Consider the following 25338-nt stretch of genomic DNA (forward strand, 5'->3'; position numbering starts at 1 on the left):
AACGTGGCAATTTGTGTGAGAGGATATGAACAGTGATTACTTTGATATGTTTGGGCTCTGGACATGATTTTTACTTCTTATTTTTTTATTCACATTTTTCTTCTATGATAAGGTATCATTTAGGGTACAAGATAAACATTTTAAATAAGAATTCTGAAGGCAAAGAAAAACAAATGTGATTTTCAGTTTAGAATATATTGCTCTTTTATGTTACAGGGTTTCTTTCTTATTAGTTAACCATTAAGTTTTCTGTCCCCCAACTTGTAGACTCCTGAAAAGGTCTGAGACTAGGACTCTGCCCCAGGAGCCCCTGAGGCCTGAGTCGTGGGGCAGGGCGCACCTAGTCCTGGGGCAGCTACTGTCCCAGGTGCTGAAGGAAGTGGTCCCAATCCTGCCACCTCCATCTTCTCTGACTAATGTGAACCTTCTTGATCTCCACTTCCTAGAACAGCAAGACAAAAATGAAATCCTGGGTCATGTCTCTGTGAAGGGAAAAAGTTGGTTTTTTCAGTACCTAACTTCAGGTCAGCTTCACATTAAAGCTCCTGGCAACTGTGTAATAGATGTAACTATGGGGATTTTTTTACTTTCTGACTCTTCTACTGATAGTTTTCTTCAACAGCAGGTTTCCACCTGTCTCAAAACTTAAATATGACTTGTATGACTTTGAAGCATTTTAAATTTGAGAAAGTGATGCATAAAGAAAGGAGGAAATGAACTCTTATTGAGTACTGATGCTTACCAGATATTGAGTCAGTCACTTTGCACATACTTGTTTATTCAGTCTCCGCAACGGCACAATGACATGGCTACTATTATGTAATATAAAATGAGGCTTTGAGAGAGAAACGATTTCCCCCAAACAAAACAGCTCGTAAATGGCAGACTGGGATGGTGACCTTGGTAGTACAATAGCAGGGAGTGAATCTGACCCTGGCTACATCAAGCTCTCTGGTCAACCTTCCCTAACAAGTAGTCTTACCCTCATGACTCAGGTTGGCGCTCCAGCTACCACATCAGCATTCCCTCCCACACACATTCCTCCTATCCCCCAAGTTCACAGCCACTCCGGTCCTGTTGAACCTAGAAAGTACCAAGCGCCCCCTGCTGGTTATTGATGAGACTAGCGCAGAAGTGACCACATAGTTTTTATTCCTGGGAATTTTCAGGGAGGTGGCTAGACCAGGGGAGGATTCCAGGAGAGAAAGGACTGCTGTGTCATTGCTGGCCTGAGCTCAGCGGCTCCACCCGCAGCCAAAGTCCACCCTCCGCGCGCAGGATCAGCTCTGGCTTCTGGCGAGGCTCCTCACCCGGCAGGACGCGGAAGCGCAGTAGCGTGAGCGCCAGGACCACTTTCATCTCCGTCATGGCAAATGTCTGCCCGATGCAGTTCCTGTGGGCCGGAGTGAGGTCTTTGACTGTGCTGGGAATCTTCATCCAGGCCCCATCGCTCCTAGAATCTAGCTCACAACTCCCACCCCCACCCACAGTGATAGAGAATACGAAACTTGCCTGGGACCCCCACATAGGCTTGAATATCTAAGCCTGACCAAAAACCCATTCAGGGACACAGACCAGCAGGCAGGGAAACAGGACTCCCAGCACAATGTAGACCCCTCCTGGACCCACTATCATTCCCCAAACACCTTCCTATAACTTCCAGGGGAGGGGAGGGAAGGAGAACCAAAACTCTGACCATCTTCATTTTTTCCCACTCCCCTGCCAGAGAGTCAAGTCTGGAATCTCAGTCCCAGAACCTCCAACACACCACCCCATCCCTACCTCAGATGCCCACTACCCTCACCTGGGACCCACTGAGAAGGGAATAAAAGCCAGAGGTGACCTCCCCTTGATGTTTTCTGGCTCGAAGCGGAAGGGGTCATAGACCTGGGGGCAAAACAAGACAACACTACTGAATAGGATCTCCCAGGACATCCATCCTTGGAGAAGCAGATGTGTGTATAATGGGAGGGAGGTGATGTCTGATTTGCCAATCAGAATTCTGTAGTCTCCCCTGGGCCTCCCAAGAGGAATGGATAGGGATGATGGAGGTATGACCTGGGGGAGGAATCACCTCAGGGTCTGGCCACACAGATGGGTTGTGGTGGGTCCCAACAATACTGATGAGGCAGATAACACCTGTGGAACAAGAGAGGGCAGCAGGACTAGGTCCTCACTGCCTCATTGACCCCTCTTTCTCACCAGGAAACGCCTCGCCTAGTCATTGTGAGTACCTTTGGGGATGACCCGGCCATCTGGAAGCAAAGTGTCCTGGGCATAGCGGCGGGAGATGACCGAGACCGGGGGGTGCAACCGCAGACTCTCCTTGATGCACATGGTCAGGAAGGGCAACTGGGCCAGGTCGTCCCTAAGGAACCCCCACAACAACTATCCAGGGAGCAAAAACAGAGACACACCACCAGCCCTCCTGGTGCCCCATAAGATCCTCTCTGCCCAGAACAAAATCACAGATGGATCAAATATCTCCAAACTCAGTAAGTCATATACATAAATTATACAGCTTTTTCTTTATCCCTTGTACCTCAATTAAATGGTTTTTAAAAAGATAGAAAGAAAAGCAGTATCACAGAAGAACCAGACAAAATTGAGTCTGATGTTTTCAGCTTTTCTGAGCAACATACCCAAAATCTAGCCATAAAAATATTCAAAAATTTGTATAAAAATATATTATTCTTTACAGCAAGAACAAAATCAAAAGGCAGATGAGTAAGAAGCAAAAGAAACAGATTCAATGATGTTTACTCTTATTTATTACTGCACTACAGACACTAGTTAATGCAATTAGATGGGGGTGGGGAGGAGAGAAATATCATTTGAATGTGGGGGTAAATGTGTCATTTTTGGTAGATAGTGATTTTATATTTAGAAAACAAGAGAATTCACTAGAAAATTTCTATAAACTTTGAAGATAAGATCCAGTAAGGGGACTGAATTTTTTCCCTAATCCTCTTCATTTTGTGTGGGGATTTAAATTCTTAATAAATGGTACAGTTAACTAGTTCAAAATTAGAAAACTACACACTCCTATGGCCCAACACTCATTTCCCCTCCTCACTGTTTCCCTAGGTAACTTTGTTTCATGTATCCTTCCAGGGAGAGTGTATTGCATTTTAAAAGTTATATAGTATTAATAGCATGCTGTATAATGTACACCCTGGTCTGTATCTTTTTCATGTAACAGTATATCAGTGTCTTCTTGTACAGCTCCTAGACTTGTGTCAAGAATAGGGCCTTCTCTTCTGTGGAACTACAAATAATTTCCCATGGCTTCCTCTAGAGCCTTTGTGCCTGTGCATGCTCAGTCACTCAGTTGTGTCTGACTCTTTGCGACCCCATGGACTGTAGCCCACCAGGTTCCTCTGTCCATGGGATTCTCCAGGCAGGAATACTAAAGTGGGTTGCCATTTTCTGCTCCAGGGGATCTTCCCAACCCAGAGACATAACCCATGTCTCCTGTGTCTTTTGAATTGGCAGGTGAATTCTTCGCCACTCTGCCACCTGGGAAGCCTTCTAGAGCCTTTAAGATACATTTATTTTATATTTTATGCCTTTGATTCAGGCGATGTTACATTCATGTAAGACTTGAGAAAGAGCTTGGATTCATTTTTTCCATCTAACTCTCCAGTTGTTACAAGAGCTTTTATTAAACGGGCTTTATTTTTCCTATTGATATGACACTTCATATTTTTAGTGTTACCATGTTCACTGGGCAAGAAATTTATATCCATACATTGTTAGCTTTCCTATGAGAAATAATAGAAAAGATGATGAAAAAAGATGATGATGACATCGACTATTTGGTTTAAATTTAGCAAGAAATGTTAGTGTCTGTATGCCACATGAACATATAGATGTTTCTCTATCCAGGTAGAATATATGATTCACCATAACAACGAGAGTATTTAAGGGTTAATTTAACAAAATGCGCATATGGTCTCCATACTAAAATCTCAGACTATATTTAAACTATATTATTTTAATATCCAAAATTGGTTATCCACTCCACACTCTGGAGTAGTGTGTGTTGATATTAGGAATTAATCTACCTTACACAGTCAGTCACATGTACAAATCGAACCCCCCCCCTCCCTCCTGCCTCTCACTCCCCTTCTCCCCTACACCTTCTTACTCTCCATCTCTTCATTTTGGCCCTGCTATTTCTTGACCATAGAGCACCTCAAATGCACCTCAAAATAGCTACTGCTCATCTTGGAAGATCTAAGTTGAGGACATTTTTTCCAACCTCGATTTTCCTCTCTAAATAAAAACCCCACCCTGGCCATCTACACTGGGAATGTTCTGACCTGGGACTATTCCTCACCAGGCTGAGAGCTCCTGGAAGGCAAGACTGGGTCTGGTCCTTCCTGAGTCTCCAGGACACAGAATGGGACTTAGAAGAATTGGAGATGTCATAGAACTGAAAAGAAGGAGGCAGTGTACCAGTGTTTGTTGAATGGGGACTGGATGGAGGAAGATGTGGGTATCCCTGGACCGGTGGTGAATGACTTTAGTCCCTAAGGGTTCCATGTGAATCCTGGACTAAATAATATGAGGATATAGGGGTCAGGAGATCAGCAAACACTCATGGAATGAAGATGTTTGAAAACGTGATTTTTAGAGAGAAAGGTAACAGAGTGAAGGGGAAGTTCACATAGTGAATACGTGCTAAGTAGCAACATCTGCCCTCCCACATTGTCACCAGTTATCTCAGAAATCCAAGTTTCTGTCCTCAAAGCCAGAAAACTTTACCCTGCTATCCATACTGAGTAACAGATCCAGCTTCTGAGCTTTGCTACTATTCCCACTAAATAATAATGACAAAATCCACACAAAATTTCCCTTATCCCCAGCCAGGAAACAGAGTCAATGAGAGGGGTTCAGGAGCACACCATGAGGACCTGCACTCACCACTCAATCTCTTTAGACTCACGGTCCCTCAGAAGGTCTTGCACTTCTTGCCGGCAGCGCTCCTGGTATTCTGGGTGCTTTGCAAGGTTGTACAGGATCCAGGAGAGGCCACTAGCTGTGGTGTCATGGCCTGAGGAGTATCCAGAAAGGTTTGGATCTCTGGGCTACTTCAGCACCAGAGGGTGGACAGTACCCTCCCATGGGGAGGATGGGGAGGGGTTGAGTGGTCCAAGGTCCCCTTGGCAACATCCTGGAGTAGAGAGACCCAGCCTTCTAAGTAGTCCCACACTGGGACTCTCACCCTCAAACATGAAGGTGTCAGCTTCAGCCCGGATATCTTCATCTGATAATCCCTTCCCATCTTCATCCTGGAGAGAAAGCAAGACCCCCAGAATCACACTAGCTCATAGTCCCTGAGCCTAAACTGCAAAAACCTCTGAATCTCCATCATCCATCCAGAAACCCAAGCCCACCCAGAACTCCTAGACCTCTTATGCCCACTCCAGATGTCTCTATTTCTTTGCCTCCTATGTTGTGCCTGGTGATAGGAATCAATGATCCATTCATATTTTTATGTTTTGACATGATGAGGGATTTTGGAGAAAAAAAGTTAATGTCCACCTGGGTTACAGGATGATCAACTCAACTAGCAACTTGTTTTGGAAGCTAGAGTTGAGCATTGTCCCCAAAGACATCTGCTCACAGGCTTGGTGAGTAAATCCAAAGATCTTTTTATCCTGGAGATAGGGAATGGGTATTAAACCTATAGAATCATAGACTGCTTTCTCACCAAAGATGATTTATTTAAGCTCCAAACAATCTCTCTCTTTTCTTCTCTCCTCTCTCCCTCTCTCTCTCCGTCTTCCTATGCCTGTGCATATACCTTTCCCTACCCACTTTAGGGAAGAAGGGGCAGAAGTATTAGCTGTCCTGAATGGGTTCCAAATTTCAAAATCTGGAGGTAATTCTGCTGTGATACAAGCATCATGGTGCCCTCAAAAGAATTTGCAAATGGAGAATCAGAGCCAAGTTCTACTATGACTACTGAAATTAATGCTCTGCTCTGATCCAAGCTTCTGCATACATACAACACACACACACACAGAGAGACTAACTTATCAACTTGGAAGTAGACTAAAATCTCAGGCCCTTAACAGTTTCAGACATAGCAGTCCCTGCAGACAGTATTCCACACAATCATCTATAAAACTTTTCTCTGAGCCATACTTCCCTTCCTCAAGCACCTTCCATGACTCTCCAGTACCCTCTGTACCTTATTTAAGTTCTCTGATCAGATCAAAGTCCATTCTACTTCCTAAACTCAGATCCCAGAGGAACCCACCTTGGTCAACAGAAGCACATCGATGAAGTCCAAAGTCTTGGTCTTCGCCTTGGCCTTGAGGAAGTCATCAGTACCCTCACTGGGAAGGGTGTGGCGCCGCTCCTGAATGACTGCATCTGTGAAGTCATGTACCAGGCGGCAGGCCCTGCGGAAGCGCCGCCCATTGGGGGTGAGGAAGTACAGAAAGTCCATGTGCAAGAAGATCTGCTGGTTCCGCTTTGCCACAAGCGCACTGAGCTCCAAGATGGTGGTAATATATTCACTGGGTTTCCTGAAGGATGAGAGCATGAATGGAAGCCACCACTTAAAATACCAGAAGCCCAGAAGCTGGGGGCTACCTCCCTTCAGGAAGCTGAGGCTCCAGAAACAGATGGTTCATAGATACAGTGTGGGGATGAGCCAGGAGATGTGGCTCTTCAAACTCTTCTCAACCCATATCCCATCTCCGTGAGCTGCCTCCATTCCCCAGGCACCCAGAGCACAGCTTAGACATCAGGCTTCTCTCCTTTCTCACCCAGTTTCTGTTCCCCTCTCCTTCCCCCACACTGTTCACTCAGTTCAGAACCTTAACCTTGCCCAGCTGATCAATGGGGATAACAGCTTCCCTACTCTCCTTACTTCCCGTGTCAACACAGTTGAATGGTGTTGTGCCTATCACAGTTGGTCTTGAGTCATCTGACAGTGATCTCTTGGACATCTTCAAAGCTCAACTTTGACCATGACCTTCATGTGCTCAAATATCTTCCTTGGCTCTCTGGAAACCTCAGAATAAATTTCCTATCCTTTTTGTTTGATTTCAGAAGGTTTTAAGGTATAACCCTGCCTACTCCTCTAAACTTATTTCCAAGGTGTCTCCTCACTATTGCACACACTTTGCTCATTTTAGCCTGCTAGTTTTTATCAAGGGCTTCCCTGGTGGCTCAGAGGTTAAAGCGTCTGCCTGCAATGCAGGAGACCCGGGTTCGATCCCTAGGTTGGGAAGATCCCCTGGAGAAGGAAATGGCAACCCACTCCAGTATTCTTGCCTGGAGAATCCCATGGACAGAGGAGCCTGGTGGGCTGCAGTCCACGGGGTCACAAAGAGTCAGACACAACTGAGCAACTTCACTTTCCAAGCAATTCTACCTACTTAAAAGGATATCTCTGGAAGTGGGAGAAGGGTCTTAAGATGGTGGAGGAATAGGACGGGGAGACCACTTTCTCCCCCACAAATTCATCAAAAGAACATTTGAATGCTGAGTAAATTCCACAAAACCACTTCTGAATGCTGGCAGAGGACATCAGGCACCCAGAAAAGCAGCCCATTGTCTTCAAAAGGAGGTAGGAAAAAATATATAAAAGATAAAAAGAGAGACAAAAGAGGTAGGGACAGAGATCCATCCTGGGAAGGAAGTCTTTAAAAAGAGAGAAGTTTCCAAACACCAGGAAACACTCTCACTGGCAAGTCTGTGGCAAGCCTTGGAACCTCAGAGGGCAACATAACTGGGAGGAAAAATAAATAAATAATCAAAACCCACAGATTACATGCCCAGTGGTAACTCCCAGTGAATAAGCAGCACAGACACCCGCATCCACCACTAGCAAGCAGGGGCTGGGCAGGGAGGCGAGGGCTGCATTGCTTAGGGTAAAGACCAGGCCTGAATGCTCTGAGGGCAATCTGAAGGAACTAAATTGAGACAGCAAACCAGACTGTGGGATAGCTATCCCGCGAAAAGCCCTAACCTAAGACACCGCCAGGCCCACTCACAGAACAAAGAACTGAGCAGAGCTAGCCGGCTGTGGACTGGCCCATCCCCCGCTGGAGACAGGCAGGCGAGGGCAGCCAGAGCCAGAAGGGAGCTATCGTGGCCCCAGAGAGGCATCATCTACCAACTGCAAGCAGGCTTCATTGCTAACCAAGACTTCTTGATATTCTGGATGGTCGACATCTACCAGGAGGGTCACAGCCAGAGATCAGCTTCCCAGAAGAGATACACAGCACACCTGAGAAGGTGTGCTAGTTGTACATCCAGAAAACCAAGTGGCAGGGGCAGGAGAGGCGATAAGTTGCAGCAACCCTGCTTGCCAAGCACCTGGTACCTGAGCTGCTTGGACCTGGGAAGACACAAAACGCAGGCCAAAACAAGTCTGCACCTTTCTGGAGCACCTGAGTACCTGAACCTGAGTGGCTTAGACCTGGGAAGTGCATACAACCCAGGGCCAGCCTCAGACAGTTCCTGGCAGAGCAACCTAGAGCCTAAGCAGTGTAGACAGGGAAAGCACAAACGCTGTGAGCTGGGGCAAACCCAGTGTGGCCGAGACACTGCGAGCACATGACAGTGTTATTTGTTTGCAGTGTTCCGCGTTCCCCACAGCACGACTGAACAAGTGAGCCTAAAAAAGTGTCCACCACTGTCACCTTGTGTCAGGGCAGAAAGTAGACACTGAAGAGACCAGTAAACAGAAGAAGCTAAATAAAACAGAGGGAACCACCTTGGAAGTGACAGATGCAATAGATTAAAACCATGTAGTTAGCACTAGCTACATAGGAAGGGGCCTATAGATCTTGAGAAGTATAAGCCGGATCAAGGAACTATCTAAAAATGAACTGACCCCACACTGTCCACAACAACACCAGAGAAAGTCCTAGATATATCTTTACTATTATCATTCTTTAAATTAAAAATAAAATTATTTTAAAGTCCTCTATTACTCTTTTAATTTTCATTTTATAACCTACTATTACTTTGCACAAAAAAGACCCTATTTTTTTAAAGCAAACTTCATATATATATATATATATATATATATATATATATAAAATAATTTTTGTGGCTTTGTTTTTTTCTTTAATATTGTATTTATGAGAATCTAAAGTGGAGAGTGAAAAAGTTGGCTTAAAGCTCAACATTCAGAAAATGAAGATCATGGCATCCGGTCCCACCACTTCATAGGAAATAGATGGGGAAACAGTGGAAACAGTGTCAGACTTTATTTTGGGGGGCTCCAAAATCACTACAGATGGTGACTGCAGCCATGAAATTAAAAGACGCTTACTCCTTGGAAGGAAAGTTATGACCAACTTAGATAGCATATTCAAAAGCAGAGACATTACTTTGCCAACAAAGGTTCGTCTAGTCAAGGCTATGGTTTTTCCTGTGGTCATGTATGAATGTGAGAGTTGGACTGTGAAGAAGGCTGAGCGCTGAAGAATTGATGCTTTTGAACTGTGGTGTTGGAGAAGACTCTTGAGAGTCCCTTGGACTGCAAGGAGATCCAACCAGTCCATTCTGAAGGAGATCAGCCCTGGGATTTCTTTGGAAGGAATGATGCTAAAGCTGCAACTCCAGTACTTTGGCCACCTCATGCGAAGAGTTGACTCATTGGAAAAGACTCTGATGCTGGGAGGGATTGGGGGCAGGAGGAGAAGGGGACGACGGAGGATGAGATGGCTGGATGGCATCACTGACTCAATGGACGTGAGTCTGAGTGAACTCCAGGAACTGGTGATGGACAGGGAGGCCTGGCGTGCTGCAATTCATGAGGTCACAAAGAGTTGGACACGACTGAGTGACTGAACTGAACTGAACTGCACCTCTACTCTAGATTTTTAATCTTTGCTTATTGGTATTTGTTATCAATTTTGTACCTTTAAGAACCCAATCTTCAGTACCCATTTTGACTTGGGAGTGAGATTACTGGCTTGACTGCTCTCTCCCCCCTTTGACTCTCCTTTTTCTCCACCAGGTCGCCTCTGTCTCCTCCCTCCCCCTTCTCTTCTCTACTCAACTTTGAATCTCTTTGTGTGTTCTGGGTAGTGGAGAACACTTAGGGAACTGATTACTGCCTGGATCTGTCTCTCACCCTTTTATTTCCCCTTTTATCCTCCTGGCCACCTCTGTTTCCTTCCTCCCTCTTCTCTTCTCTGTGTAACTCCGTGAACATCTCTGAGGGTTCCACACTGTGGAGAGCACATATGGAATTGATTAGTAGCTAGCTTGCTCTTGCCCCTTTTGATTCCCCCTCTTCTCCTGGTCACCTCTATCTCCCTCCTCCCTCTTCTCTTCTTCATGTAACTCTGTGAACCTCTCTGGGTGTCCTTCACTGTGGAGAAACTTTTCATCTTTAATCAAGATGTTTTATCATCGTTGCTGTATAGATGGAGAAGTCCTGAAGCTACTGTAAGAATAAGACTGAAAACCAGAGGCGGGAGGCTTAAGTCCAAATCCTGAGAACACCAGAGAACTCCTGACTCCAGGGAACATTAATCAATAGGAGCTCATCAAACGCCTCCATGCTGACACTGAAACCAAGCACCACCCAAGGGCCAACAAGATCCAGAGCAGACATACCACGCAAATTCTCCAGCAACACAAGAACATAGCCCTGGGCTTCAATATACAGGCTGCCCAAAGTAACACCAAACCCATTGACATCTCATAACTCATTACTAGTCACGTCATTGCACTCAAGAGAGAAGAAATCCAGCTCCACCCACAAGAACACTGACACAAGCTTCCCTAACCAGGAAACCTTGACAAGCCACGGGTCCAACCCCATCCACAGTGAGGAAACTCCACAATAAAGAGAACTCTAGAAACTGTGAGAATACGGAAAGGCTACCCCAAACACAGAAATATAAACAAGATGAAAAGGCAGAGAAATACCAGAAGGTAAAGGAACAGGATAAATGCCCACCAAACCAAACAAAAGAGGAAGAGATAGGGAATCTACCTGAAAAAGAATTCAGAATAATGATAGTGAAAATGATCCAGTATCTTGAAAACAAAATGGAGTTACAGATAAATAGCCTGGAGACAAGGATTGAGAAGATGCAAGAAAGGTTTAACAAGGACCTAGAAGAAATAAAAAAGAGTCAATATATAATGAATAATGCAATAAATGAGATCAAAAACACTCTGGAGGGAACCAACAGTAGAATAATGGAGGCAGAAGATAGGATAAGTGAAGTAGAAGATAGAATGGTGGAAATAAATGAAACAGAGAGGAAAAAAGAAAAATGAATTAAAAGAAATAAGGACAATCTCAGAAACCTCTAGGACAATGTTAAATGCCCAAACATTCGAATCATAGGAGTCCCAGAAGAAGAAGACAAAAAGAAAGACCATGAGAAAATACCTGAGGAGATAATAGTTGAAAACTTCCCTAAAATGGGGAAGGAAATAGTCACCCAAGTCCAAGAAACCCAGAGTGTCTCAAACAGGATAAACCCAAGGTAAAACAATGCAGGACACATATTAATCAAATTAACAAAGATCAAACACAAAGAACAAATATTAAAAGCAGCAAGGGAAAAACAACAAATAACACACAAGGGGATTCCCATAAGGATAACAGCTGACCTTTCAATAGAAACTCTTCAGGCCAGAAGGGATTGGCAGGACATACTTAAAGTGATGAAAGAGGGAAAAACCCACAACCCAGATTACTGTATCCAGCAAGGATCTCATTCAAATATGAAGGAGAAATCAGAAGCCTTACAGACAAGCAAAAGCTGAGGGAATTCAGCACCACCAAACCAACTCTCCAACAAATGCTAAAGGATCTTCTCTAGACAGGAAACACAGAAAGGATGTATAAACTCGAACCCCAAACAACAAAGTAAATGGCAACGGGATCATACTTATCAATAATTACCTTAAATGTAAATGCCCCAACCAAGAGACAAAGACTTGCTGAATGGATACAAAAACAAGACCCCTATATATATTGTCTACAAGAGATCCACCTCAAAACAAGGGACACATACAGACTGAAAGGGAAGGGCTGGAAAAAAGATATTCCATGCAAATAGAGATCAAAAGAAATCAGGAGTAGCAATACTCATATCAGATAAAATAGACTTTAAAACAAAGGCTGTGAAAAGAGCCAAAGAAGGACACTACATAATGATCAAAGGATCAATCCAAGAAGAAGATATAGCAATTATAAATATATATGCACCCAACATAGGAGCGCCACAATATGTAAGACAAATGCTAACAAGTCTGAAAGGAGAAATTAACAATAACACAATAATAGTGGGAGACTTTAATACCCCACTCACACCTATGGATAGATCAACTAAACAGAAAATTAACAAGGAAACACAAACTTTAAATGATACAACAGACCAGTTAGACCTAATTGATATCTATAGGACATTTCACCCCAAAACAATGAATTTCACCTTTTTCTCAAGCGCAGATGGAAGCTTCTCCAGGATAGATCACATCCTGGGCCATAAATCTAGCCTTGGTAAATTCAAAAAAATTGAAATCATTCCAAGTACCTTTTCTGACCACAATGCTGTAAGATTACATCTCAATTACAGACAAAAACTATTAAAAATTCCAACATATGGAGGCTGAAAAACATGCTGCTAAATAACCAACAAATCACAGAATAAATCAAAAAATAAATAAAAATATGCATAGAAATGAATGAAAATGAAAACACAACAACCCAAAATCTGTGGGACACTGTAAAAGCAGTGCTAAGGGGAAGGTTCATAGCAATACAGGCATACCTCAAGAAACAAGAAAAAAGTCAAATAAATAACCTAACTCTACACCTAAAGCAACTAGAAAAGGAAGAAATGAAGAACCCCAGGATTAGTAGAAGGAAAGAAATATTAAAAATTAGGACAGAAATAAATGCAAAAGAAACAAAAGACACCATAACAAAAATCAACAAAGCCAAAAGCTGGTTCTTTGAGAAGATAAATAAAATTGACAAACCATTAGCCAGACTCATGAAGAAACAAAGGGAGAAAAATCAAATCAATAAAATTAGAAATGAAAATGGAGAGATCACAACAGACAACACGGAAATACAAAGGATCATAAGAGACTACTATCAGCAACTATATGCCAATAAAATGGACAACTTGGAAGAAATGGAAAAAATCTTATAAAAGTACAACTTTCCAAAACTGAACCAGGAAGAAATAGAAAATTTTAACAGACCCATCACAAGCACGGAAATTGAAACTGTAATCAGAAATCTTCCAGCAAACGAAAGCCCAGGACCAGACGGCTTCACTGCTGAATTCTACCAAAAATTTAAAGAAGAGCTAACACCTATCCTACTCAAACTCTTCCAGAAAATTGCAGAGGAAGGTAAACTTCCAAACTCATTCTGTGAGGCCACCATCACCCTAATACCAAAAATCAGACAAAGATGCCACAAAAAAGAAAACTACAGGCCAATATCACTGATGAACATAGATGCAAAAATCCTTAACAAAATTCTAGCAAACAGAATCCAACAACACATTAAAAAGATCTCCATGTTCATTTATTATCAAATATGTAGTTTGTGGGATTGGTGGGAGCAAAATACTATAAATAAATAGAGAACCACTAGCAAAAAAAAAAAAAATCATACATCACGACCAAGTGGGCTTTATCTCAGGGATGCAAGGATTCTTCAATATCCACAAATTAATCAATGTAATACACCACATTAAGAAATTTAAAGATAAAAACCATATGATTATCTCAATAGATGCAGAGAAAACCTTTGACAAAATTCATCATCCATTTATGATTTAAAAACCCTCCAGAAAGCAGGAATAGGCAATGGTACCCGACTCCAGCCTCTTGCCTGGAAAATCCCATGGATGGAGGAAACTGGTAGGCTGCAGTCCATGGGGTCACAAAGAGTCAGACACGGCTGAGTGACTTCACTTTCACTTTTCACTTTCATGCATTGGAGAAGGAAATGGCAACCCACTCCAGTGTTCTTGCCTGAAGAATCCCAGGGACGGGGGAGCCTGGTGGGCTGCCGTCTATGGGGTCGCACAGAGTCAGACACGACTGAGGTGACTTAGCATAGCATTAGCATACCTCAAAATAATAAAAGCTATATATGACAAACCCACAGCAAACATTATCCTCAATGGTGAAAAATTGAAAGCATTTCCCCTAAAGTCAGGAATAAAACAAGGATGCCCACTCTCACCACTACTATTCAACATAGTTTTGGAAGTTTTGGCCACAGCAATCAGAGTAGAAAAGGAAATAAAAGGAATCCAGATTGGAAAAGAAGAAGTAAAACTCTCACTGTTTGCAGATGACATGATCCTCTATATAGAAAACCCGAAAGACTCCACCAGAAAATTACTAGAGCTAATCAATGAATATAGTAAAGTTGCAGGATATAAAATCAACACACAGAAATCCCTTGCATTTCTATACACTAATAATGAGAAAATAGAGAAATTAAGGAAACAATTCCATTCACTGTTGCAATGAAAAGAATAAAACACTTAAGTATATATCTACCTAAAGAAAAAAAAAGACCTATATATAGAAAACTATAAAACACTGGTGAAAGAAATCAAAGAGGACACAAATAGATGGAAAAATATACCATGTTCATGGATCAGAAGAATCAATATAGTGAAAATGAGTATACTACCCAAAGCAATCTATAGATTCAATGCAATCCCTATCAAGCTAACAATGGTATTTTTCACAGAGCTAGAACAAATAATTTCACAATTTGTATAGAAATACAAAAAACCTCTAATAGCCAAAGCAATCTTGAGAAAGAAGAATGGAACTGGAAGAATCAACCTGCCTAACTTCAGGCTCTACTACAAAGCCACAGTCATCAAGACAGTATGGTGCTGGCACAAAGACAGAAATATAGATCAATGGAACAAAATAGAAAGCCCAGAGATAAACCCACGCACCTATGGAGGGATTGGGGGCAAGAGGAGAAGGGGACGACAGAGGATGAGATGGCTGGATGGCATCACTGACTCGATGGACGTGAGTCTCAGTGAACTCCGGGAGTTGGTGATGGACAGGGAGGCCTGGCATGCTGCGATTCATGGAGTCGCAAAGAGTCGGACATGACTGAGCGACTGATCTGATCTGATCTCTGAGCGACTGATCTGATCTGATCTGATCTGATGGACACCTTATCTTTGACAAAGGCAACAAACAATGGAGAAAAGACAATCTCTTTAACAAGTGGTGCTGGGAAAACTGGTCAACCGCTTGTAAAAGAATGAAACTAGAACACTTTCTAACACCATACACAAAAATAAACTCAAAATGGATTAAAGATCTAAACATAAGATGGGAAGCTACAAAACTCCTAGAGGAAAACATAAGCTAAACACTCTTCAACATAAATCACAGCAGGATCTTCTATGACCCACCTCCTGGAATATTGGAAATAAAAGCAAAAATAAACAAATGGGACCTAATTAAAATTAAAAGCTTCTCACAACAAAGGAAACTATAAGCAAGGTGAAAAGACAGCCTTCAGAATGGGAGAAAATAATAGCAAATGAAGCAACTGACAAAGAATTAATCTTAAAAACATACAAGCAACTCCTACAGCTCAATTCCAGAAAAATAAATGACCCAATCAAAAAATGGGCCAAAGAACTAAACAGATATTTCTCCAAAGAAGACATACAGATGGCTAACAAACACATGAAAAGATTCTCAACATCAATCATTATCAGAGAAATGCAAATCAAAACCACAATGCAAATGCAAATCAAAACCACAAATCAAAACCACCATTTCATGCCAGTCAGAATGGCTGCTATCCAAAAGTCTACAAGCAATAAATGCTGAAGAGGGTGTGGAGAAAAGGGAACTCTCTTACTCTGTTGGTGGGAATGCAAACTAGTACAGCCACTCTGGAGAACAGTGTGGAGATTCCTTAAAAAACTAGAAATAGAACTGCCATATGACCCAGCAATCCCACTGCTGGGCATACACACCGAGGAAACTAGAATTGAAAGAGACACGTGTACCTAAATGTTCATCACAGCACAGTTTATAATAGCCAGGACACGGAAGCAACCTAGAATGTCCATCAGCATATGAATGGATAAGAAAGCTGTGGTACATATACACAATGGAATATTACTCAGCCATTAAAAAGAATGCATTTGAATCAGTTCTAATGAGGTGGATGAAACTGGAGCCTATTATACAGAGTGAAGCAAGCCAGAAAGAGAAACACCAATACAGTACAATAACGCATATACATGGAATTTAGAAAGATGGTAATGATAACCCTGTATGTGAGACAGCAAAAGGGACACAGATGTATAAAATAGTCTTTTGGACTCTGTGGGAGAGGGCGAGGGTGGGATGAAATGGAAGAATGGCATTGAAACATGTATATTATCATATGTGAAATGAATCACCAGTCCAGGTTCGATACATGATACAGGATGCCTGGGCCTGGTACACTGTGATGACCCAGAGGGATGGGATGGGGAGGGAGATGGGAGGGGGGTTCAGGATGGGGACATGTACACCCATGGCAGACTCATGGCAATGTATGGCAAAACCACTAAAATATTGTAAAGTAATTAGCCTCCAATTAAAATAAATAAATTTATATTAACACATGTATACCTGTGGCGGATTCATTTTGATATTTGGCAAAACTAATACAATTATGTAAAGTTTAAAAATAAAATAAAATTAAAAAAAAAAAATTTATATTTTAAAAGAGAAAAAAAAAATAAAAGGATACCTCCTTCTCCTTTCCCTTCCTTTTGTTCAATGTCCAGCTCTGACCCACCTCCTCCAGGAAGTCCCTTCTGATTGTCCTAGCCAGTCTCCCCTCCCTCATCTGCTCCTTTGGGTCTATGTCTCTTGTTCCCAGGCCCTTGGCCAAGACTCACTCTTGGCAATTGCTGTCATAACTGAAGACGCATTTCTGCAGACTGTCCAGGGTCATGAGGCTGATGTGTTCAAACATGTCCAGATGGGTGTGGCCTTCTGTGATCAGACGCTGCCACTTGGCCTGAACAGAGAAGGGAACAGCATTAGGGCAGAAAGCTGGTTCCTCTGAGCCTCTCCTCAGTCTGAACCACTTGGATGGACTCCCCCAGATCCTGCATCCTGGGCCTGGGATCCCCTTTCCAGGAAGAACCAGGCTTGGGTGGGAGTGAAAGTTGTTACTGTTAGGACGTTAAGTCCCCATGGCTAGGAGTCAGGAGATCTGGGTTTTTTAAATCCTGGCTCTGCTTCCTACATCTTTGTATCCTGTGGTAACATTAATGCATAAAGTAGGTACACAGCAAATGTTAACTTTCTTCCTGCTTATTTTTATAAATTGATTAAGAAAATGTCCCCTATGTTGAAAGAAGTAGTCTTACATGAGCTCTGAGTAACCCTGCCCTTTAATGTTGGGTATGCAAAAAAAAAAAAAAAAAAAATTGCAAGACCTCTACATGCTTTACCTTAACCATTTTGCAGAGTTATATTTATAGGCAACAACCTTGAGGGGTGAGGTTATGTCTCCCCCTGGACAAATATCAAGCTTGCTTCTAATTCTATAAAATTCATAGAGTCCCTAAACCTATACTCCTACTCCCAGTAATACAACATGCTGCTTGAGCAGGCAGTAATTGAAGTCCACTTGTGGCATCTGCATGGGATTTGGTGACATGGAGAAAGAATGCGACCAACTAGAAGCACATGCTGTTTGCTGTGCCAAATGTAAGAAACTGTCCTTTGTCTCTGACCCAGGATCTCATGTATTCTGGCAGAATCCATGAAACAGTAGCAAGCTCACTTGAAACCTCTTTGTAGGAAAAATCCCAAGAGCTTCACAGAAGCCTGCCTTCTAGAACTTCATTTCCCTATGTATATATCCCAAGCCTTTGCAATGTAATTTTTCAGAAGCTTCTATTATGAGATGGAGCCTATTTCACCATCTTTCATTTATGACCTGCTCCTAGACTTGTTTTGGCCAGTAGACCATGCTGAAAATGATGAGATGCTCATCCCAAACCTAGATCCCAAGGGACATTGTAGTTCCCCTCAATCTGAGGGAACCCTGCTTCTGTGATGTGAACAAGCCTCAGATACCTTCTAAAGGAAGACAGTCATGAAAGGAAGTCCATTTGCCCCAGGCGAGGTCGTCCTAGATCAAATTGCAGTCAGCCAAGCCCTTAATGTGACAGAGCACAGAACTTTGGCTCAGCAAAGCTTCCTATCTAACCCACAGCTGATCACACATACATGGGCGGCCCCATCCACCTCCACAAGGACCGGCCAACTGACTTACAGTCCTGTTGTCAATACTAAACTCTTATTGTTTTGAAGTTGTTACTTGGGAATAACCACTACACAGTGCGCCTCATTATCACCAAACATGTTCCAAGATTTCAAGGCTTCCCTAATGGAAACAGAGAAACTAAAACCTACTATGTGCCAGAGACATGGCTCCATATGTCTCAACCCCCTGCAAAGCAAGGATCACAGTGTACTCATTTTTACAGCTGAAGAAACTGAGGCTCAGAAAGAACAATGGACTCAAGCTGCCCAGAAGAGGCAGAATTCCAAAATGAATCTCTGAGTCCCCATTATCCCCAAGAATCCAGCTGGGACCCTGGGTTCAAGAGACTCACATGCATGATGTCTGCGCTCTTGGTGAAAATCTTCATATAGGGCTTCAGGATGTTGAAGTGGAAGGCGGGTGTCAGCATGCGACGGTGTCTGCTCCACTTGTCACCAGCACTCAGCAGAAGCCCATCCCCTAGCAGAGACAGCCACGGGGAGTGGGCAAAGGAAGACCTTCTCCTGGGTCCCCAGGGTCATCCCTAACCCCCTTTACAAACAGTTACTCACCCAGCCAGGGCTTCAGAAAGTCATAGAAGATCACATCCTTGGGTGCAGCAGCAGCTGACATGAAGGAGGACCATCAGGGGCCAGGGAGAGGGGGAGGGGACGATCTTTTGTGTGGAATAGAGGATCCCAGCCAGGAATCTGCATTCTCGCTCTGAGCCCTCCATAGCAGGAATGGGATCAAGAGCATAGGAAGCCAGAAGCCAGGTGGACAGGTGACAGAAGGCAGGGACCAGACCAGGCTTCAGAGCAGAAAAGAGCAAAGCAGAGTCCATAGACACAACTCTGTGTGTTTAGACACACCCCAACATGACACAACATGCCCCAACATTCCCTGACACGGCTCCTACATAGTCCAACAGGTTATGAAGACACAGGCATAACCCAGAACTCTACAAAACATCATTATGGGGACCAAGGACACCACATCTGCCCCAGTATTGACCTCTCCTGAGACATCTGACATGGCCACATGTGTTAACATGTCCTGACATGGCCCCAACGTGAATGACACAACCTGATATGACCCAACAGCTCTGCCATGGACCTGAAGACCATCTGACCTGACCTCAGTGTGCCCCAGGCAGGCTCCAGACAGGACTTGAATATACTGATGACCTGAACCAGGGGACCCAAGCATACCCTAAAACCTGCATCAGACAAGACTCACACAAGGTCTCAAGCATTTCTCAGAGTGACCCTGAGTTCCAGACCACAGACAGACCCCAAATGTGGCCCAAACATGACCAGCAGGAGAATCAGACAATCTCAGAGAAGAACCAGTCAGGCCCTAATATGCCTCAGATATCTTTGGCCACAGCTGAACCTCAGATATGAATCTCTGACCTCAGGTGTAAACATATATCAAGTGTCACCAGTATAACATATGCCAGCTGTAACCAGAGTCCAGGGAGAAACATAAACCTGACCAGACATGGCCACGCATCCCACATCACACAGACATGCCCTAGGCATGAGTAGACATGTCTGGAGGTCAGGCAGATGAGGGGTCCAGGTGAGAGAGAGACATTGGTATCTCTGCCATGCCCCCCTCTGCCTGCACCCTGGTCACCCACACACCTGAAAGCAACACTTTGGCCATGGCAGCAAGCAAGCTGTGGCCAGGGAGGCATCTACCTGGAGCAAAGAGCACAGGCTTGATGCAGGTGGGGTGGAAGGTGCGGATGATCACATTCCAGGACCCGACCCCCTAGCAGTACACATCCCCATAGGTGCTGGTCAGGCCCTGTGTGTACAGGAGACCTTCCTCTTAGCTCCAAATCTGGAAAGGAACAAAAAGGACCCAATTCACAATCTTCTAGGCTGCCAGAGGCAAGGACTGGCAAGGCAGTGATTGACACCTGCACCCATGGATCACCTCTAGCAGCTGCTTCTCTGTTCTCAGTCTCTTCCCAGGGTCCCTCCTGCACCTTTTATGAACTGGGATCTGTTGGGTACAGAATGGGCTTCCCAGGTGGTGCTAGTGGTAAAGCACCTGCCTGCCAATGCAGGACATGTAAGAGATAGGGGTTCGATCCCTGGGTCAGGAAGATCCTCTGGAGGAGGGCATGGAACCCCACTCCAGTGCTCTTGCCTGGAGAATCCCACAGACAGAGAAGCATGGTGGGCTACAGTCCATGGGGTCACACAGAGTTGGATATGACTGAAGCAACTCAGCATGCTTGCAAGGATACATGATAGAAAGGGGACTTCCCTGTTTGGACCCCAAACACCATTTTCATGCAACTTCTCTTCCGTCCCCATATTCCAGGTGAAGAAATTCTGGCTCTACATAATAATTTGCCGACATTCTCATAGACAGTAAGCCTGAGGTGGAAGTCCAAGTCTGTCCAAATACAGAGCTTGAGTTCTTAGCCATTAAACTGCTCTGAACCCCAAAACAATAGCTCAGAGGACCCTGTGCCTCCAAGACCAGGCACTCAGAGGCTTGTGGATGCAGGAACTGGTCCTATGAATCTGGCAAGGGAAATTAAAGGAAATCCTATCATTTTCCAAGAAATGTTGTGAATGAGCTGACTTTTCTGTGGGGATTGAGCTTCTGGGCTTAATCTTAACCAGGATGAGAGGGAAGCCATCATAGATGAACTCGGGACTAAATGATGAAGACAGATGTCTGATGACATTATTTAGTATGTGGAGCCCAGCTAGGCCTGAATATACCCTCAAGGAGGGTGACTTCAAAGTCAACTGATTTCTTGGCAAAGTTCATAGTAGGGTGGTTTTTTCCCCACTACTAACAATGAAAGACAACTTCAGCAGCCAGAGGCAGTCAGGATGCTTCCAAGGCTCACCCAGCATTCTGGTGTCAGAGCCAAGGTTTCTGCCACATGCTGCCTGTCCCCCTTGCTTGCTTGGACTGTCGAAGAGTGGGAGGGGCAGAGGACAAAGGAAGGGAGACAGGGTGTGGTAGAGTCTCCTCAGGAAAATTCCTGGGGACTGGAGAAGGAGGGCACTGAACTGGAAGTGGTCAAGTCCCAGGATTGGGTCAAAGAAACCGACCCTTCAGAGAGGTAGATGTCATGGAAATAGCAACCTGGATCCTGCACCAGCTAGAAGCCTTCATTGCTCTCGGACAGGGGATGGGTAGGATGAGGCCAGACCTGGAAAGGGGTCTGGGAGGTCATGGATGCTTATAACATCCCTCTACTCTTTGCTTGAAAAAATTTCTGCTCATCACTCCAGACCGAGTTCCAGAAACTCCTCCTCCAGGAAGACTTCCAGCATGCCCCAGCAGAGAGCCTTGCTTCTTCTCTGCATTGTCACAGCCCAACATCTTCCTCTGGCCAGGTCCTGACCTACCACACCAGATATGTGATCTCAAGACTAAGGCTGTCCTTCACCCAGAACACCAGGGTTGGGTAGAGACAGCTTTGGGAGGAGGGAAGAGGCAGCGAGAATGGTATTGGTGAATATTTGAAGGAAAGAGAAAGATGGCTGAGACAGACAAGGGGAAGTGGAGGGGGGTTGGTAGGGGTCACATAGAAGCTTGGCAGGGAGGAGCTGGAAGCCCAGAGGTGTGTCATGGTACCCACCATCACAAGCTCTGCATGGGTACCTGAGGCATTGGCGACGGTCCGGATCATGTCAGGGTGGCAGAAAATGATGATGGGAATGGCAGGGCCAAGGCAGATCCTAAATCCCTGGGGGTAGTTGGCTACCAGCTGGGTGAAGTCCTGCAAGCCCTTCTCCGTGGGGGGGTACTGCAAGCAAGGTAAGGGCCATCACTCTTCTAAAGAAGCCACCACAGTGGACAGTGTGTGGGATTCTGCACAAATGGAGGGAACTTCTGCTTCCTCCTTCCCTCTGGGGGAGAGAGGGTCCTGGAGCATCTCCAAGTCCCAAGGATATACCCCAGAGCACAGGAAAAAAACAGGCTCTCTGCCCACAGGAAGGCTGATCTTGGCTTGAGAAGGCAAGTTTTTCTTGACCTAGGAGTGATTTCAGCCCCAAGGGGTGGCCATAGAAGGAGATGCCCACCGGGGAGGTTTGTGGATAGCAGGGTGGCCTCAGGACTCCTCCCTGGGTTTGTTCTCACTTTATTTCATAGTCTGTTCCATCTACATAGCCTCCAGTTCCTGGCATGCTGAAGGCTCTGCAGACCTAAGACCTTCCAGTCCTGATCTACTGCAAGGGACAGATGTGAATCTGCTTAACCATCAGGAAAGCGGCTCTGATCTCTGCTGGCCGGGCTCTGCATCCTGTCTAACCTATGGGCGTACCATTTACACAGAAGAAACAGAGGCCATGTTCCCCAAAGAGGGTAGAAGGGAGGGTTGTCTCCTGGTGAAACCCCCAGAATCCTCCCCGTCTGGGTGCCCCATTCAAGTCTGACAAATACCTCCAGATGCTCTTGGCAAGTGAGCATAAGTCACTTTCACCTCTGTGACTTGCTTTCCTCTGCCCAAAGGCCACCTGAGCACTCAAAGCACTTGAGATTGGTTCAGAGAGGAAGAGTCACTTATCTGAGGTCACACAGAAAGAGGGGCTAGAGAAAGGAAGAGTGACCAAGACCAGACCCCACCACCAAGCCATTAGAGGGGACGGCACAACTGCAGTGACTTTGTAACATTCCTACTTTATCCAGACTTGGCCGAGACCCTTTCAAGACCCAGAATCTCGGGAAATCTTCCCTGCAGGCTTTAGAATCTATTTGCCTTCTGAATGTTGCCATAATAAACAATAAAATTGCAGTAAGTCCTCCCCCAAGTTGTAGTTCTCATCCCAGGCAGGAAAGAAAAGTTGCATTCATCTCTTAGCTGGGCTGCTAGGCAGAAGGTGCTGGAAACCCATTCATTTGACTTTGACCGAGGGAGGTGATGGAAAGTTCATTACCTATGTCCTCTAGCATTTATTTTGCATGCTTACAGGATATGCCAGCCCCGCACTTGGCACTGTAGTGTCTGCTCACCAGAACTATCATCAAATTGGGAGGTGGTTAATAAGTAAATGGACAATTCATTGTTCAATTATCATGAGAAAGGCCAATGAAAGTTCAAGGTCTGGGGCACAAGGTGGGCAGGCGTGGAGGAGAGGAAGGTCTAAAAAGGCTTCTGAAAGAGGAAATGATTGTCCAACTTTATCCAGATGGGGTGAGGGGACTAGTGGGACCTCTTGGTTGATGGGGAGTAAGAGAAGAGGGAGGGGTCCCTGAACAGGGATGGGGTGGGTAGCTGTATGCCATAGGTGGGGATGGGGAGGTGATAGCTGTTTCCTGGAAGGAAGCTGTAACCCAGAATGAAAAGACACAGGAAAGTGGCCACATGCAGAGCAGACCCTGGACAGCACCCTTGAGGAGGTCTCAAGGCCACCATGCAGACTGGAGAGGCCAAGGGACCAGGTTCTGTGCAGCCCTGCCTCTGAGGTGCACTAATGTGTGCAAGGCAGGCAGGAAATGGACCCCAAAGCAGGCTAAGGCTGGAAAGACAGGATGTGGGGAAGGTCTCGACGGCAGAGCAGAAGAATGAGGGAGAGAGGGAAGAGGGGGCTCCCTGGCCTCCCTGGCTTCTCTGCTGTCCTAGACCCCAGCCCAAACCCTGAGGCCTATTCATGAAGTCCATCCAACCTGATCCCCCAGACCTGTCCTGCTGCTCACACTCACCTGGCCCATGTGACCCAAGAACCAGTTGCGTTTGGGGGGTTGTGGGAAACACTGAAGGTGGCGAGAGTTGTTGTAGAAGGTGTAAGTCCAGGCCAGGACGTGGGCCAGGATCCAGGAGGCCCCAACCAGCACCAGCAGCAGCCATGGGGAGGCTGCCACCGGCCCGAGCCCCAGCCAGGACAGGTTCAGCTCCAGCATCCTGTGGTCAGATGGGGTGCCGGGTGAGTCCTGAGGATGAAGGAAGAGACAGTGATGGTGAGCTGTGAGGCAGAGATGGAAAGAGGGAGAGGAGCAAGGGAGTGAGGGGCAGGGATGGGGATTGATGGGGACGGGCAAGATGGGCTCAGAGACGGGTGGAGAGGGGCTGGGAGAGGGGAGGGAGAAACAGAAATTTAGAGGAAGAGGGAGAGAGGGAGACTGAGGCTGGGAGAGGAAAGGGAGAACCAGAGAAATTCAGAGGAAAGACAACGAAGAGACAAAGAGAGAGAGATAGAAAGACATACACACAGACAGAGTGTGTGTATTCGTTACCCACTGGTATCTATTCATTTCCCAGGCCAGTTTATTACCTAGAACCACTGCCTAGGGCAGTCTGCCCCACCCCTAGCTATGGCACCACCACCCAACCCACTGCCCACCTCTTGTCTCCCAACCTACCACTCTCTGTCAGGAACGGCTTGCTGTCACAGGGTTTCCTGGCCCCTGCTCCTAGAAGGTCTCTCTCCCTGGCCTGACCTCTGATCTAGGGGAGGCTGGGCTTGGCGGCCCAGCCAGCCAATCCCCACAGCCTCTTTACCTCCCCCACCCCATTCCTGGCAGCTGCCCAAATAGACTTTGGAGTAAGAGGGGCTATACTGAGAGAGGTCTTGCAAATCAGCTCAGAGCACCATAGTGTGAAAACTGTATCTGCGGGACTCAGTATCTCCCATGATAACAAGTTGGGGGGCGGGAAAGGGTGACTCTGAATCTCAAGTTTACAGCCGCCCCTGCCCTTCCAAGCTCAGGGTGCAGCAGGCAAAAGCATAAACGTTTGGTTGCCAGGTGAGCAGAGGAAACCGCTCCTGGACTCTTTGTGGGCCAGAAGGACATGATGCACAGATGGGCTTCCCTGGTGGCTCAGATGGTAAAGAATCTGCCCTCAATGAGGGAGACCTGGGTTCAATCCCTGGGTCTAGACGATCTCCTGGAAAAGGGAATGGCAACCCACTCCAGTATTCTTGCTTGGAGAATTCCATGGACAGAGGAGCCTGGTGGGCTACAGTTCATGGGGTCACAAAGAGTCAGACATGACCGAGTGACTGACACACTAGGCACAAAATCAGGAAGCTCAGAACTATGAAGCCTCTGGT

The 25338-nt window shown here is 45.2% G+C and overlaps 1 protein-coding gene across 1 annotated transcript; it reads right to left on the minus strand.

The window, feature by feature from the left end:
- Positions 1-1218: 1218 nt before the first annotated feature.
- Positions 1219-24187, minus strand: LOC129641941 (cytochrome P450 4F2-like). The gene is made up of 12 exons (XM_055566517.1): positions 23990-24187; positions 21947-22091; positions 18874-18927; positions 18654-18781; positions 16920-17041; positions 6272-6542; positions 5231-5297; positions 4930-5059; positions 2235-2368; positions 2075-2139; positions 1805-1887; positions 1219-1393 (listed from the first exon to the last, which is right to left on the minus strand). The coding sequence occupies exons 1-12, from the start codon at positions 24185-24187 to the stop codon at positions 1219-1221; spliced, it is 1572 nt and encodes a 523-aa protein (XP_055422492.1).
- Positions 24188-25338: the final 1151 nt, after the last annotated feature.

This window comes from Bubalus kerabau, chromosome 1 (genome assembly GCF_029407905.1).
Source record: "Bubalus kerabau isolate K-KA32 ecotype Philippines breed swamp buffalo chromosome 1, PCC_UOA_SB_1v2, whole genome shotgun sequence".
NCBI lineage: Eukaryota > Metazoa > Chordata > Mammalia > Artiodactyla > Bovidae > Bubalus > Bubalus kerabau.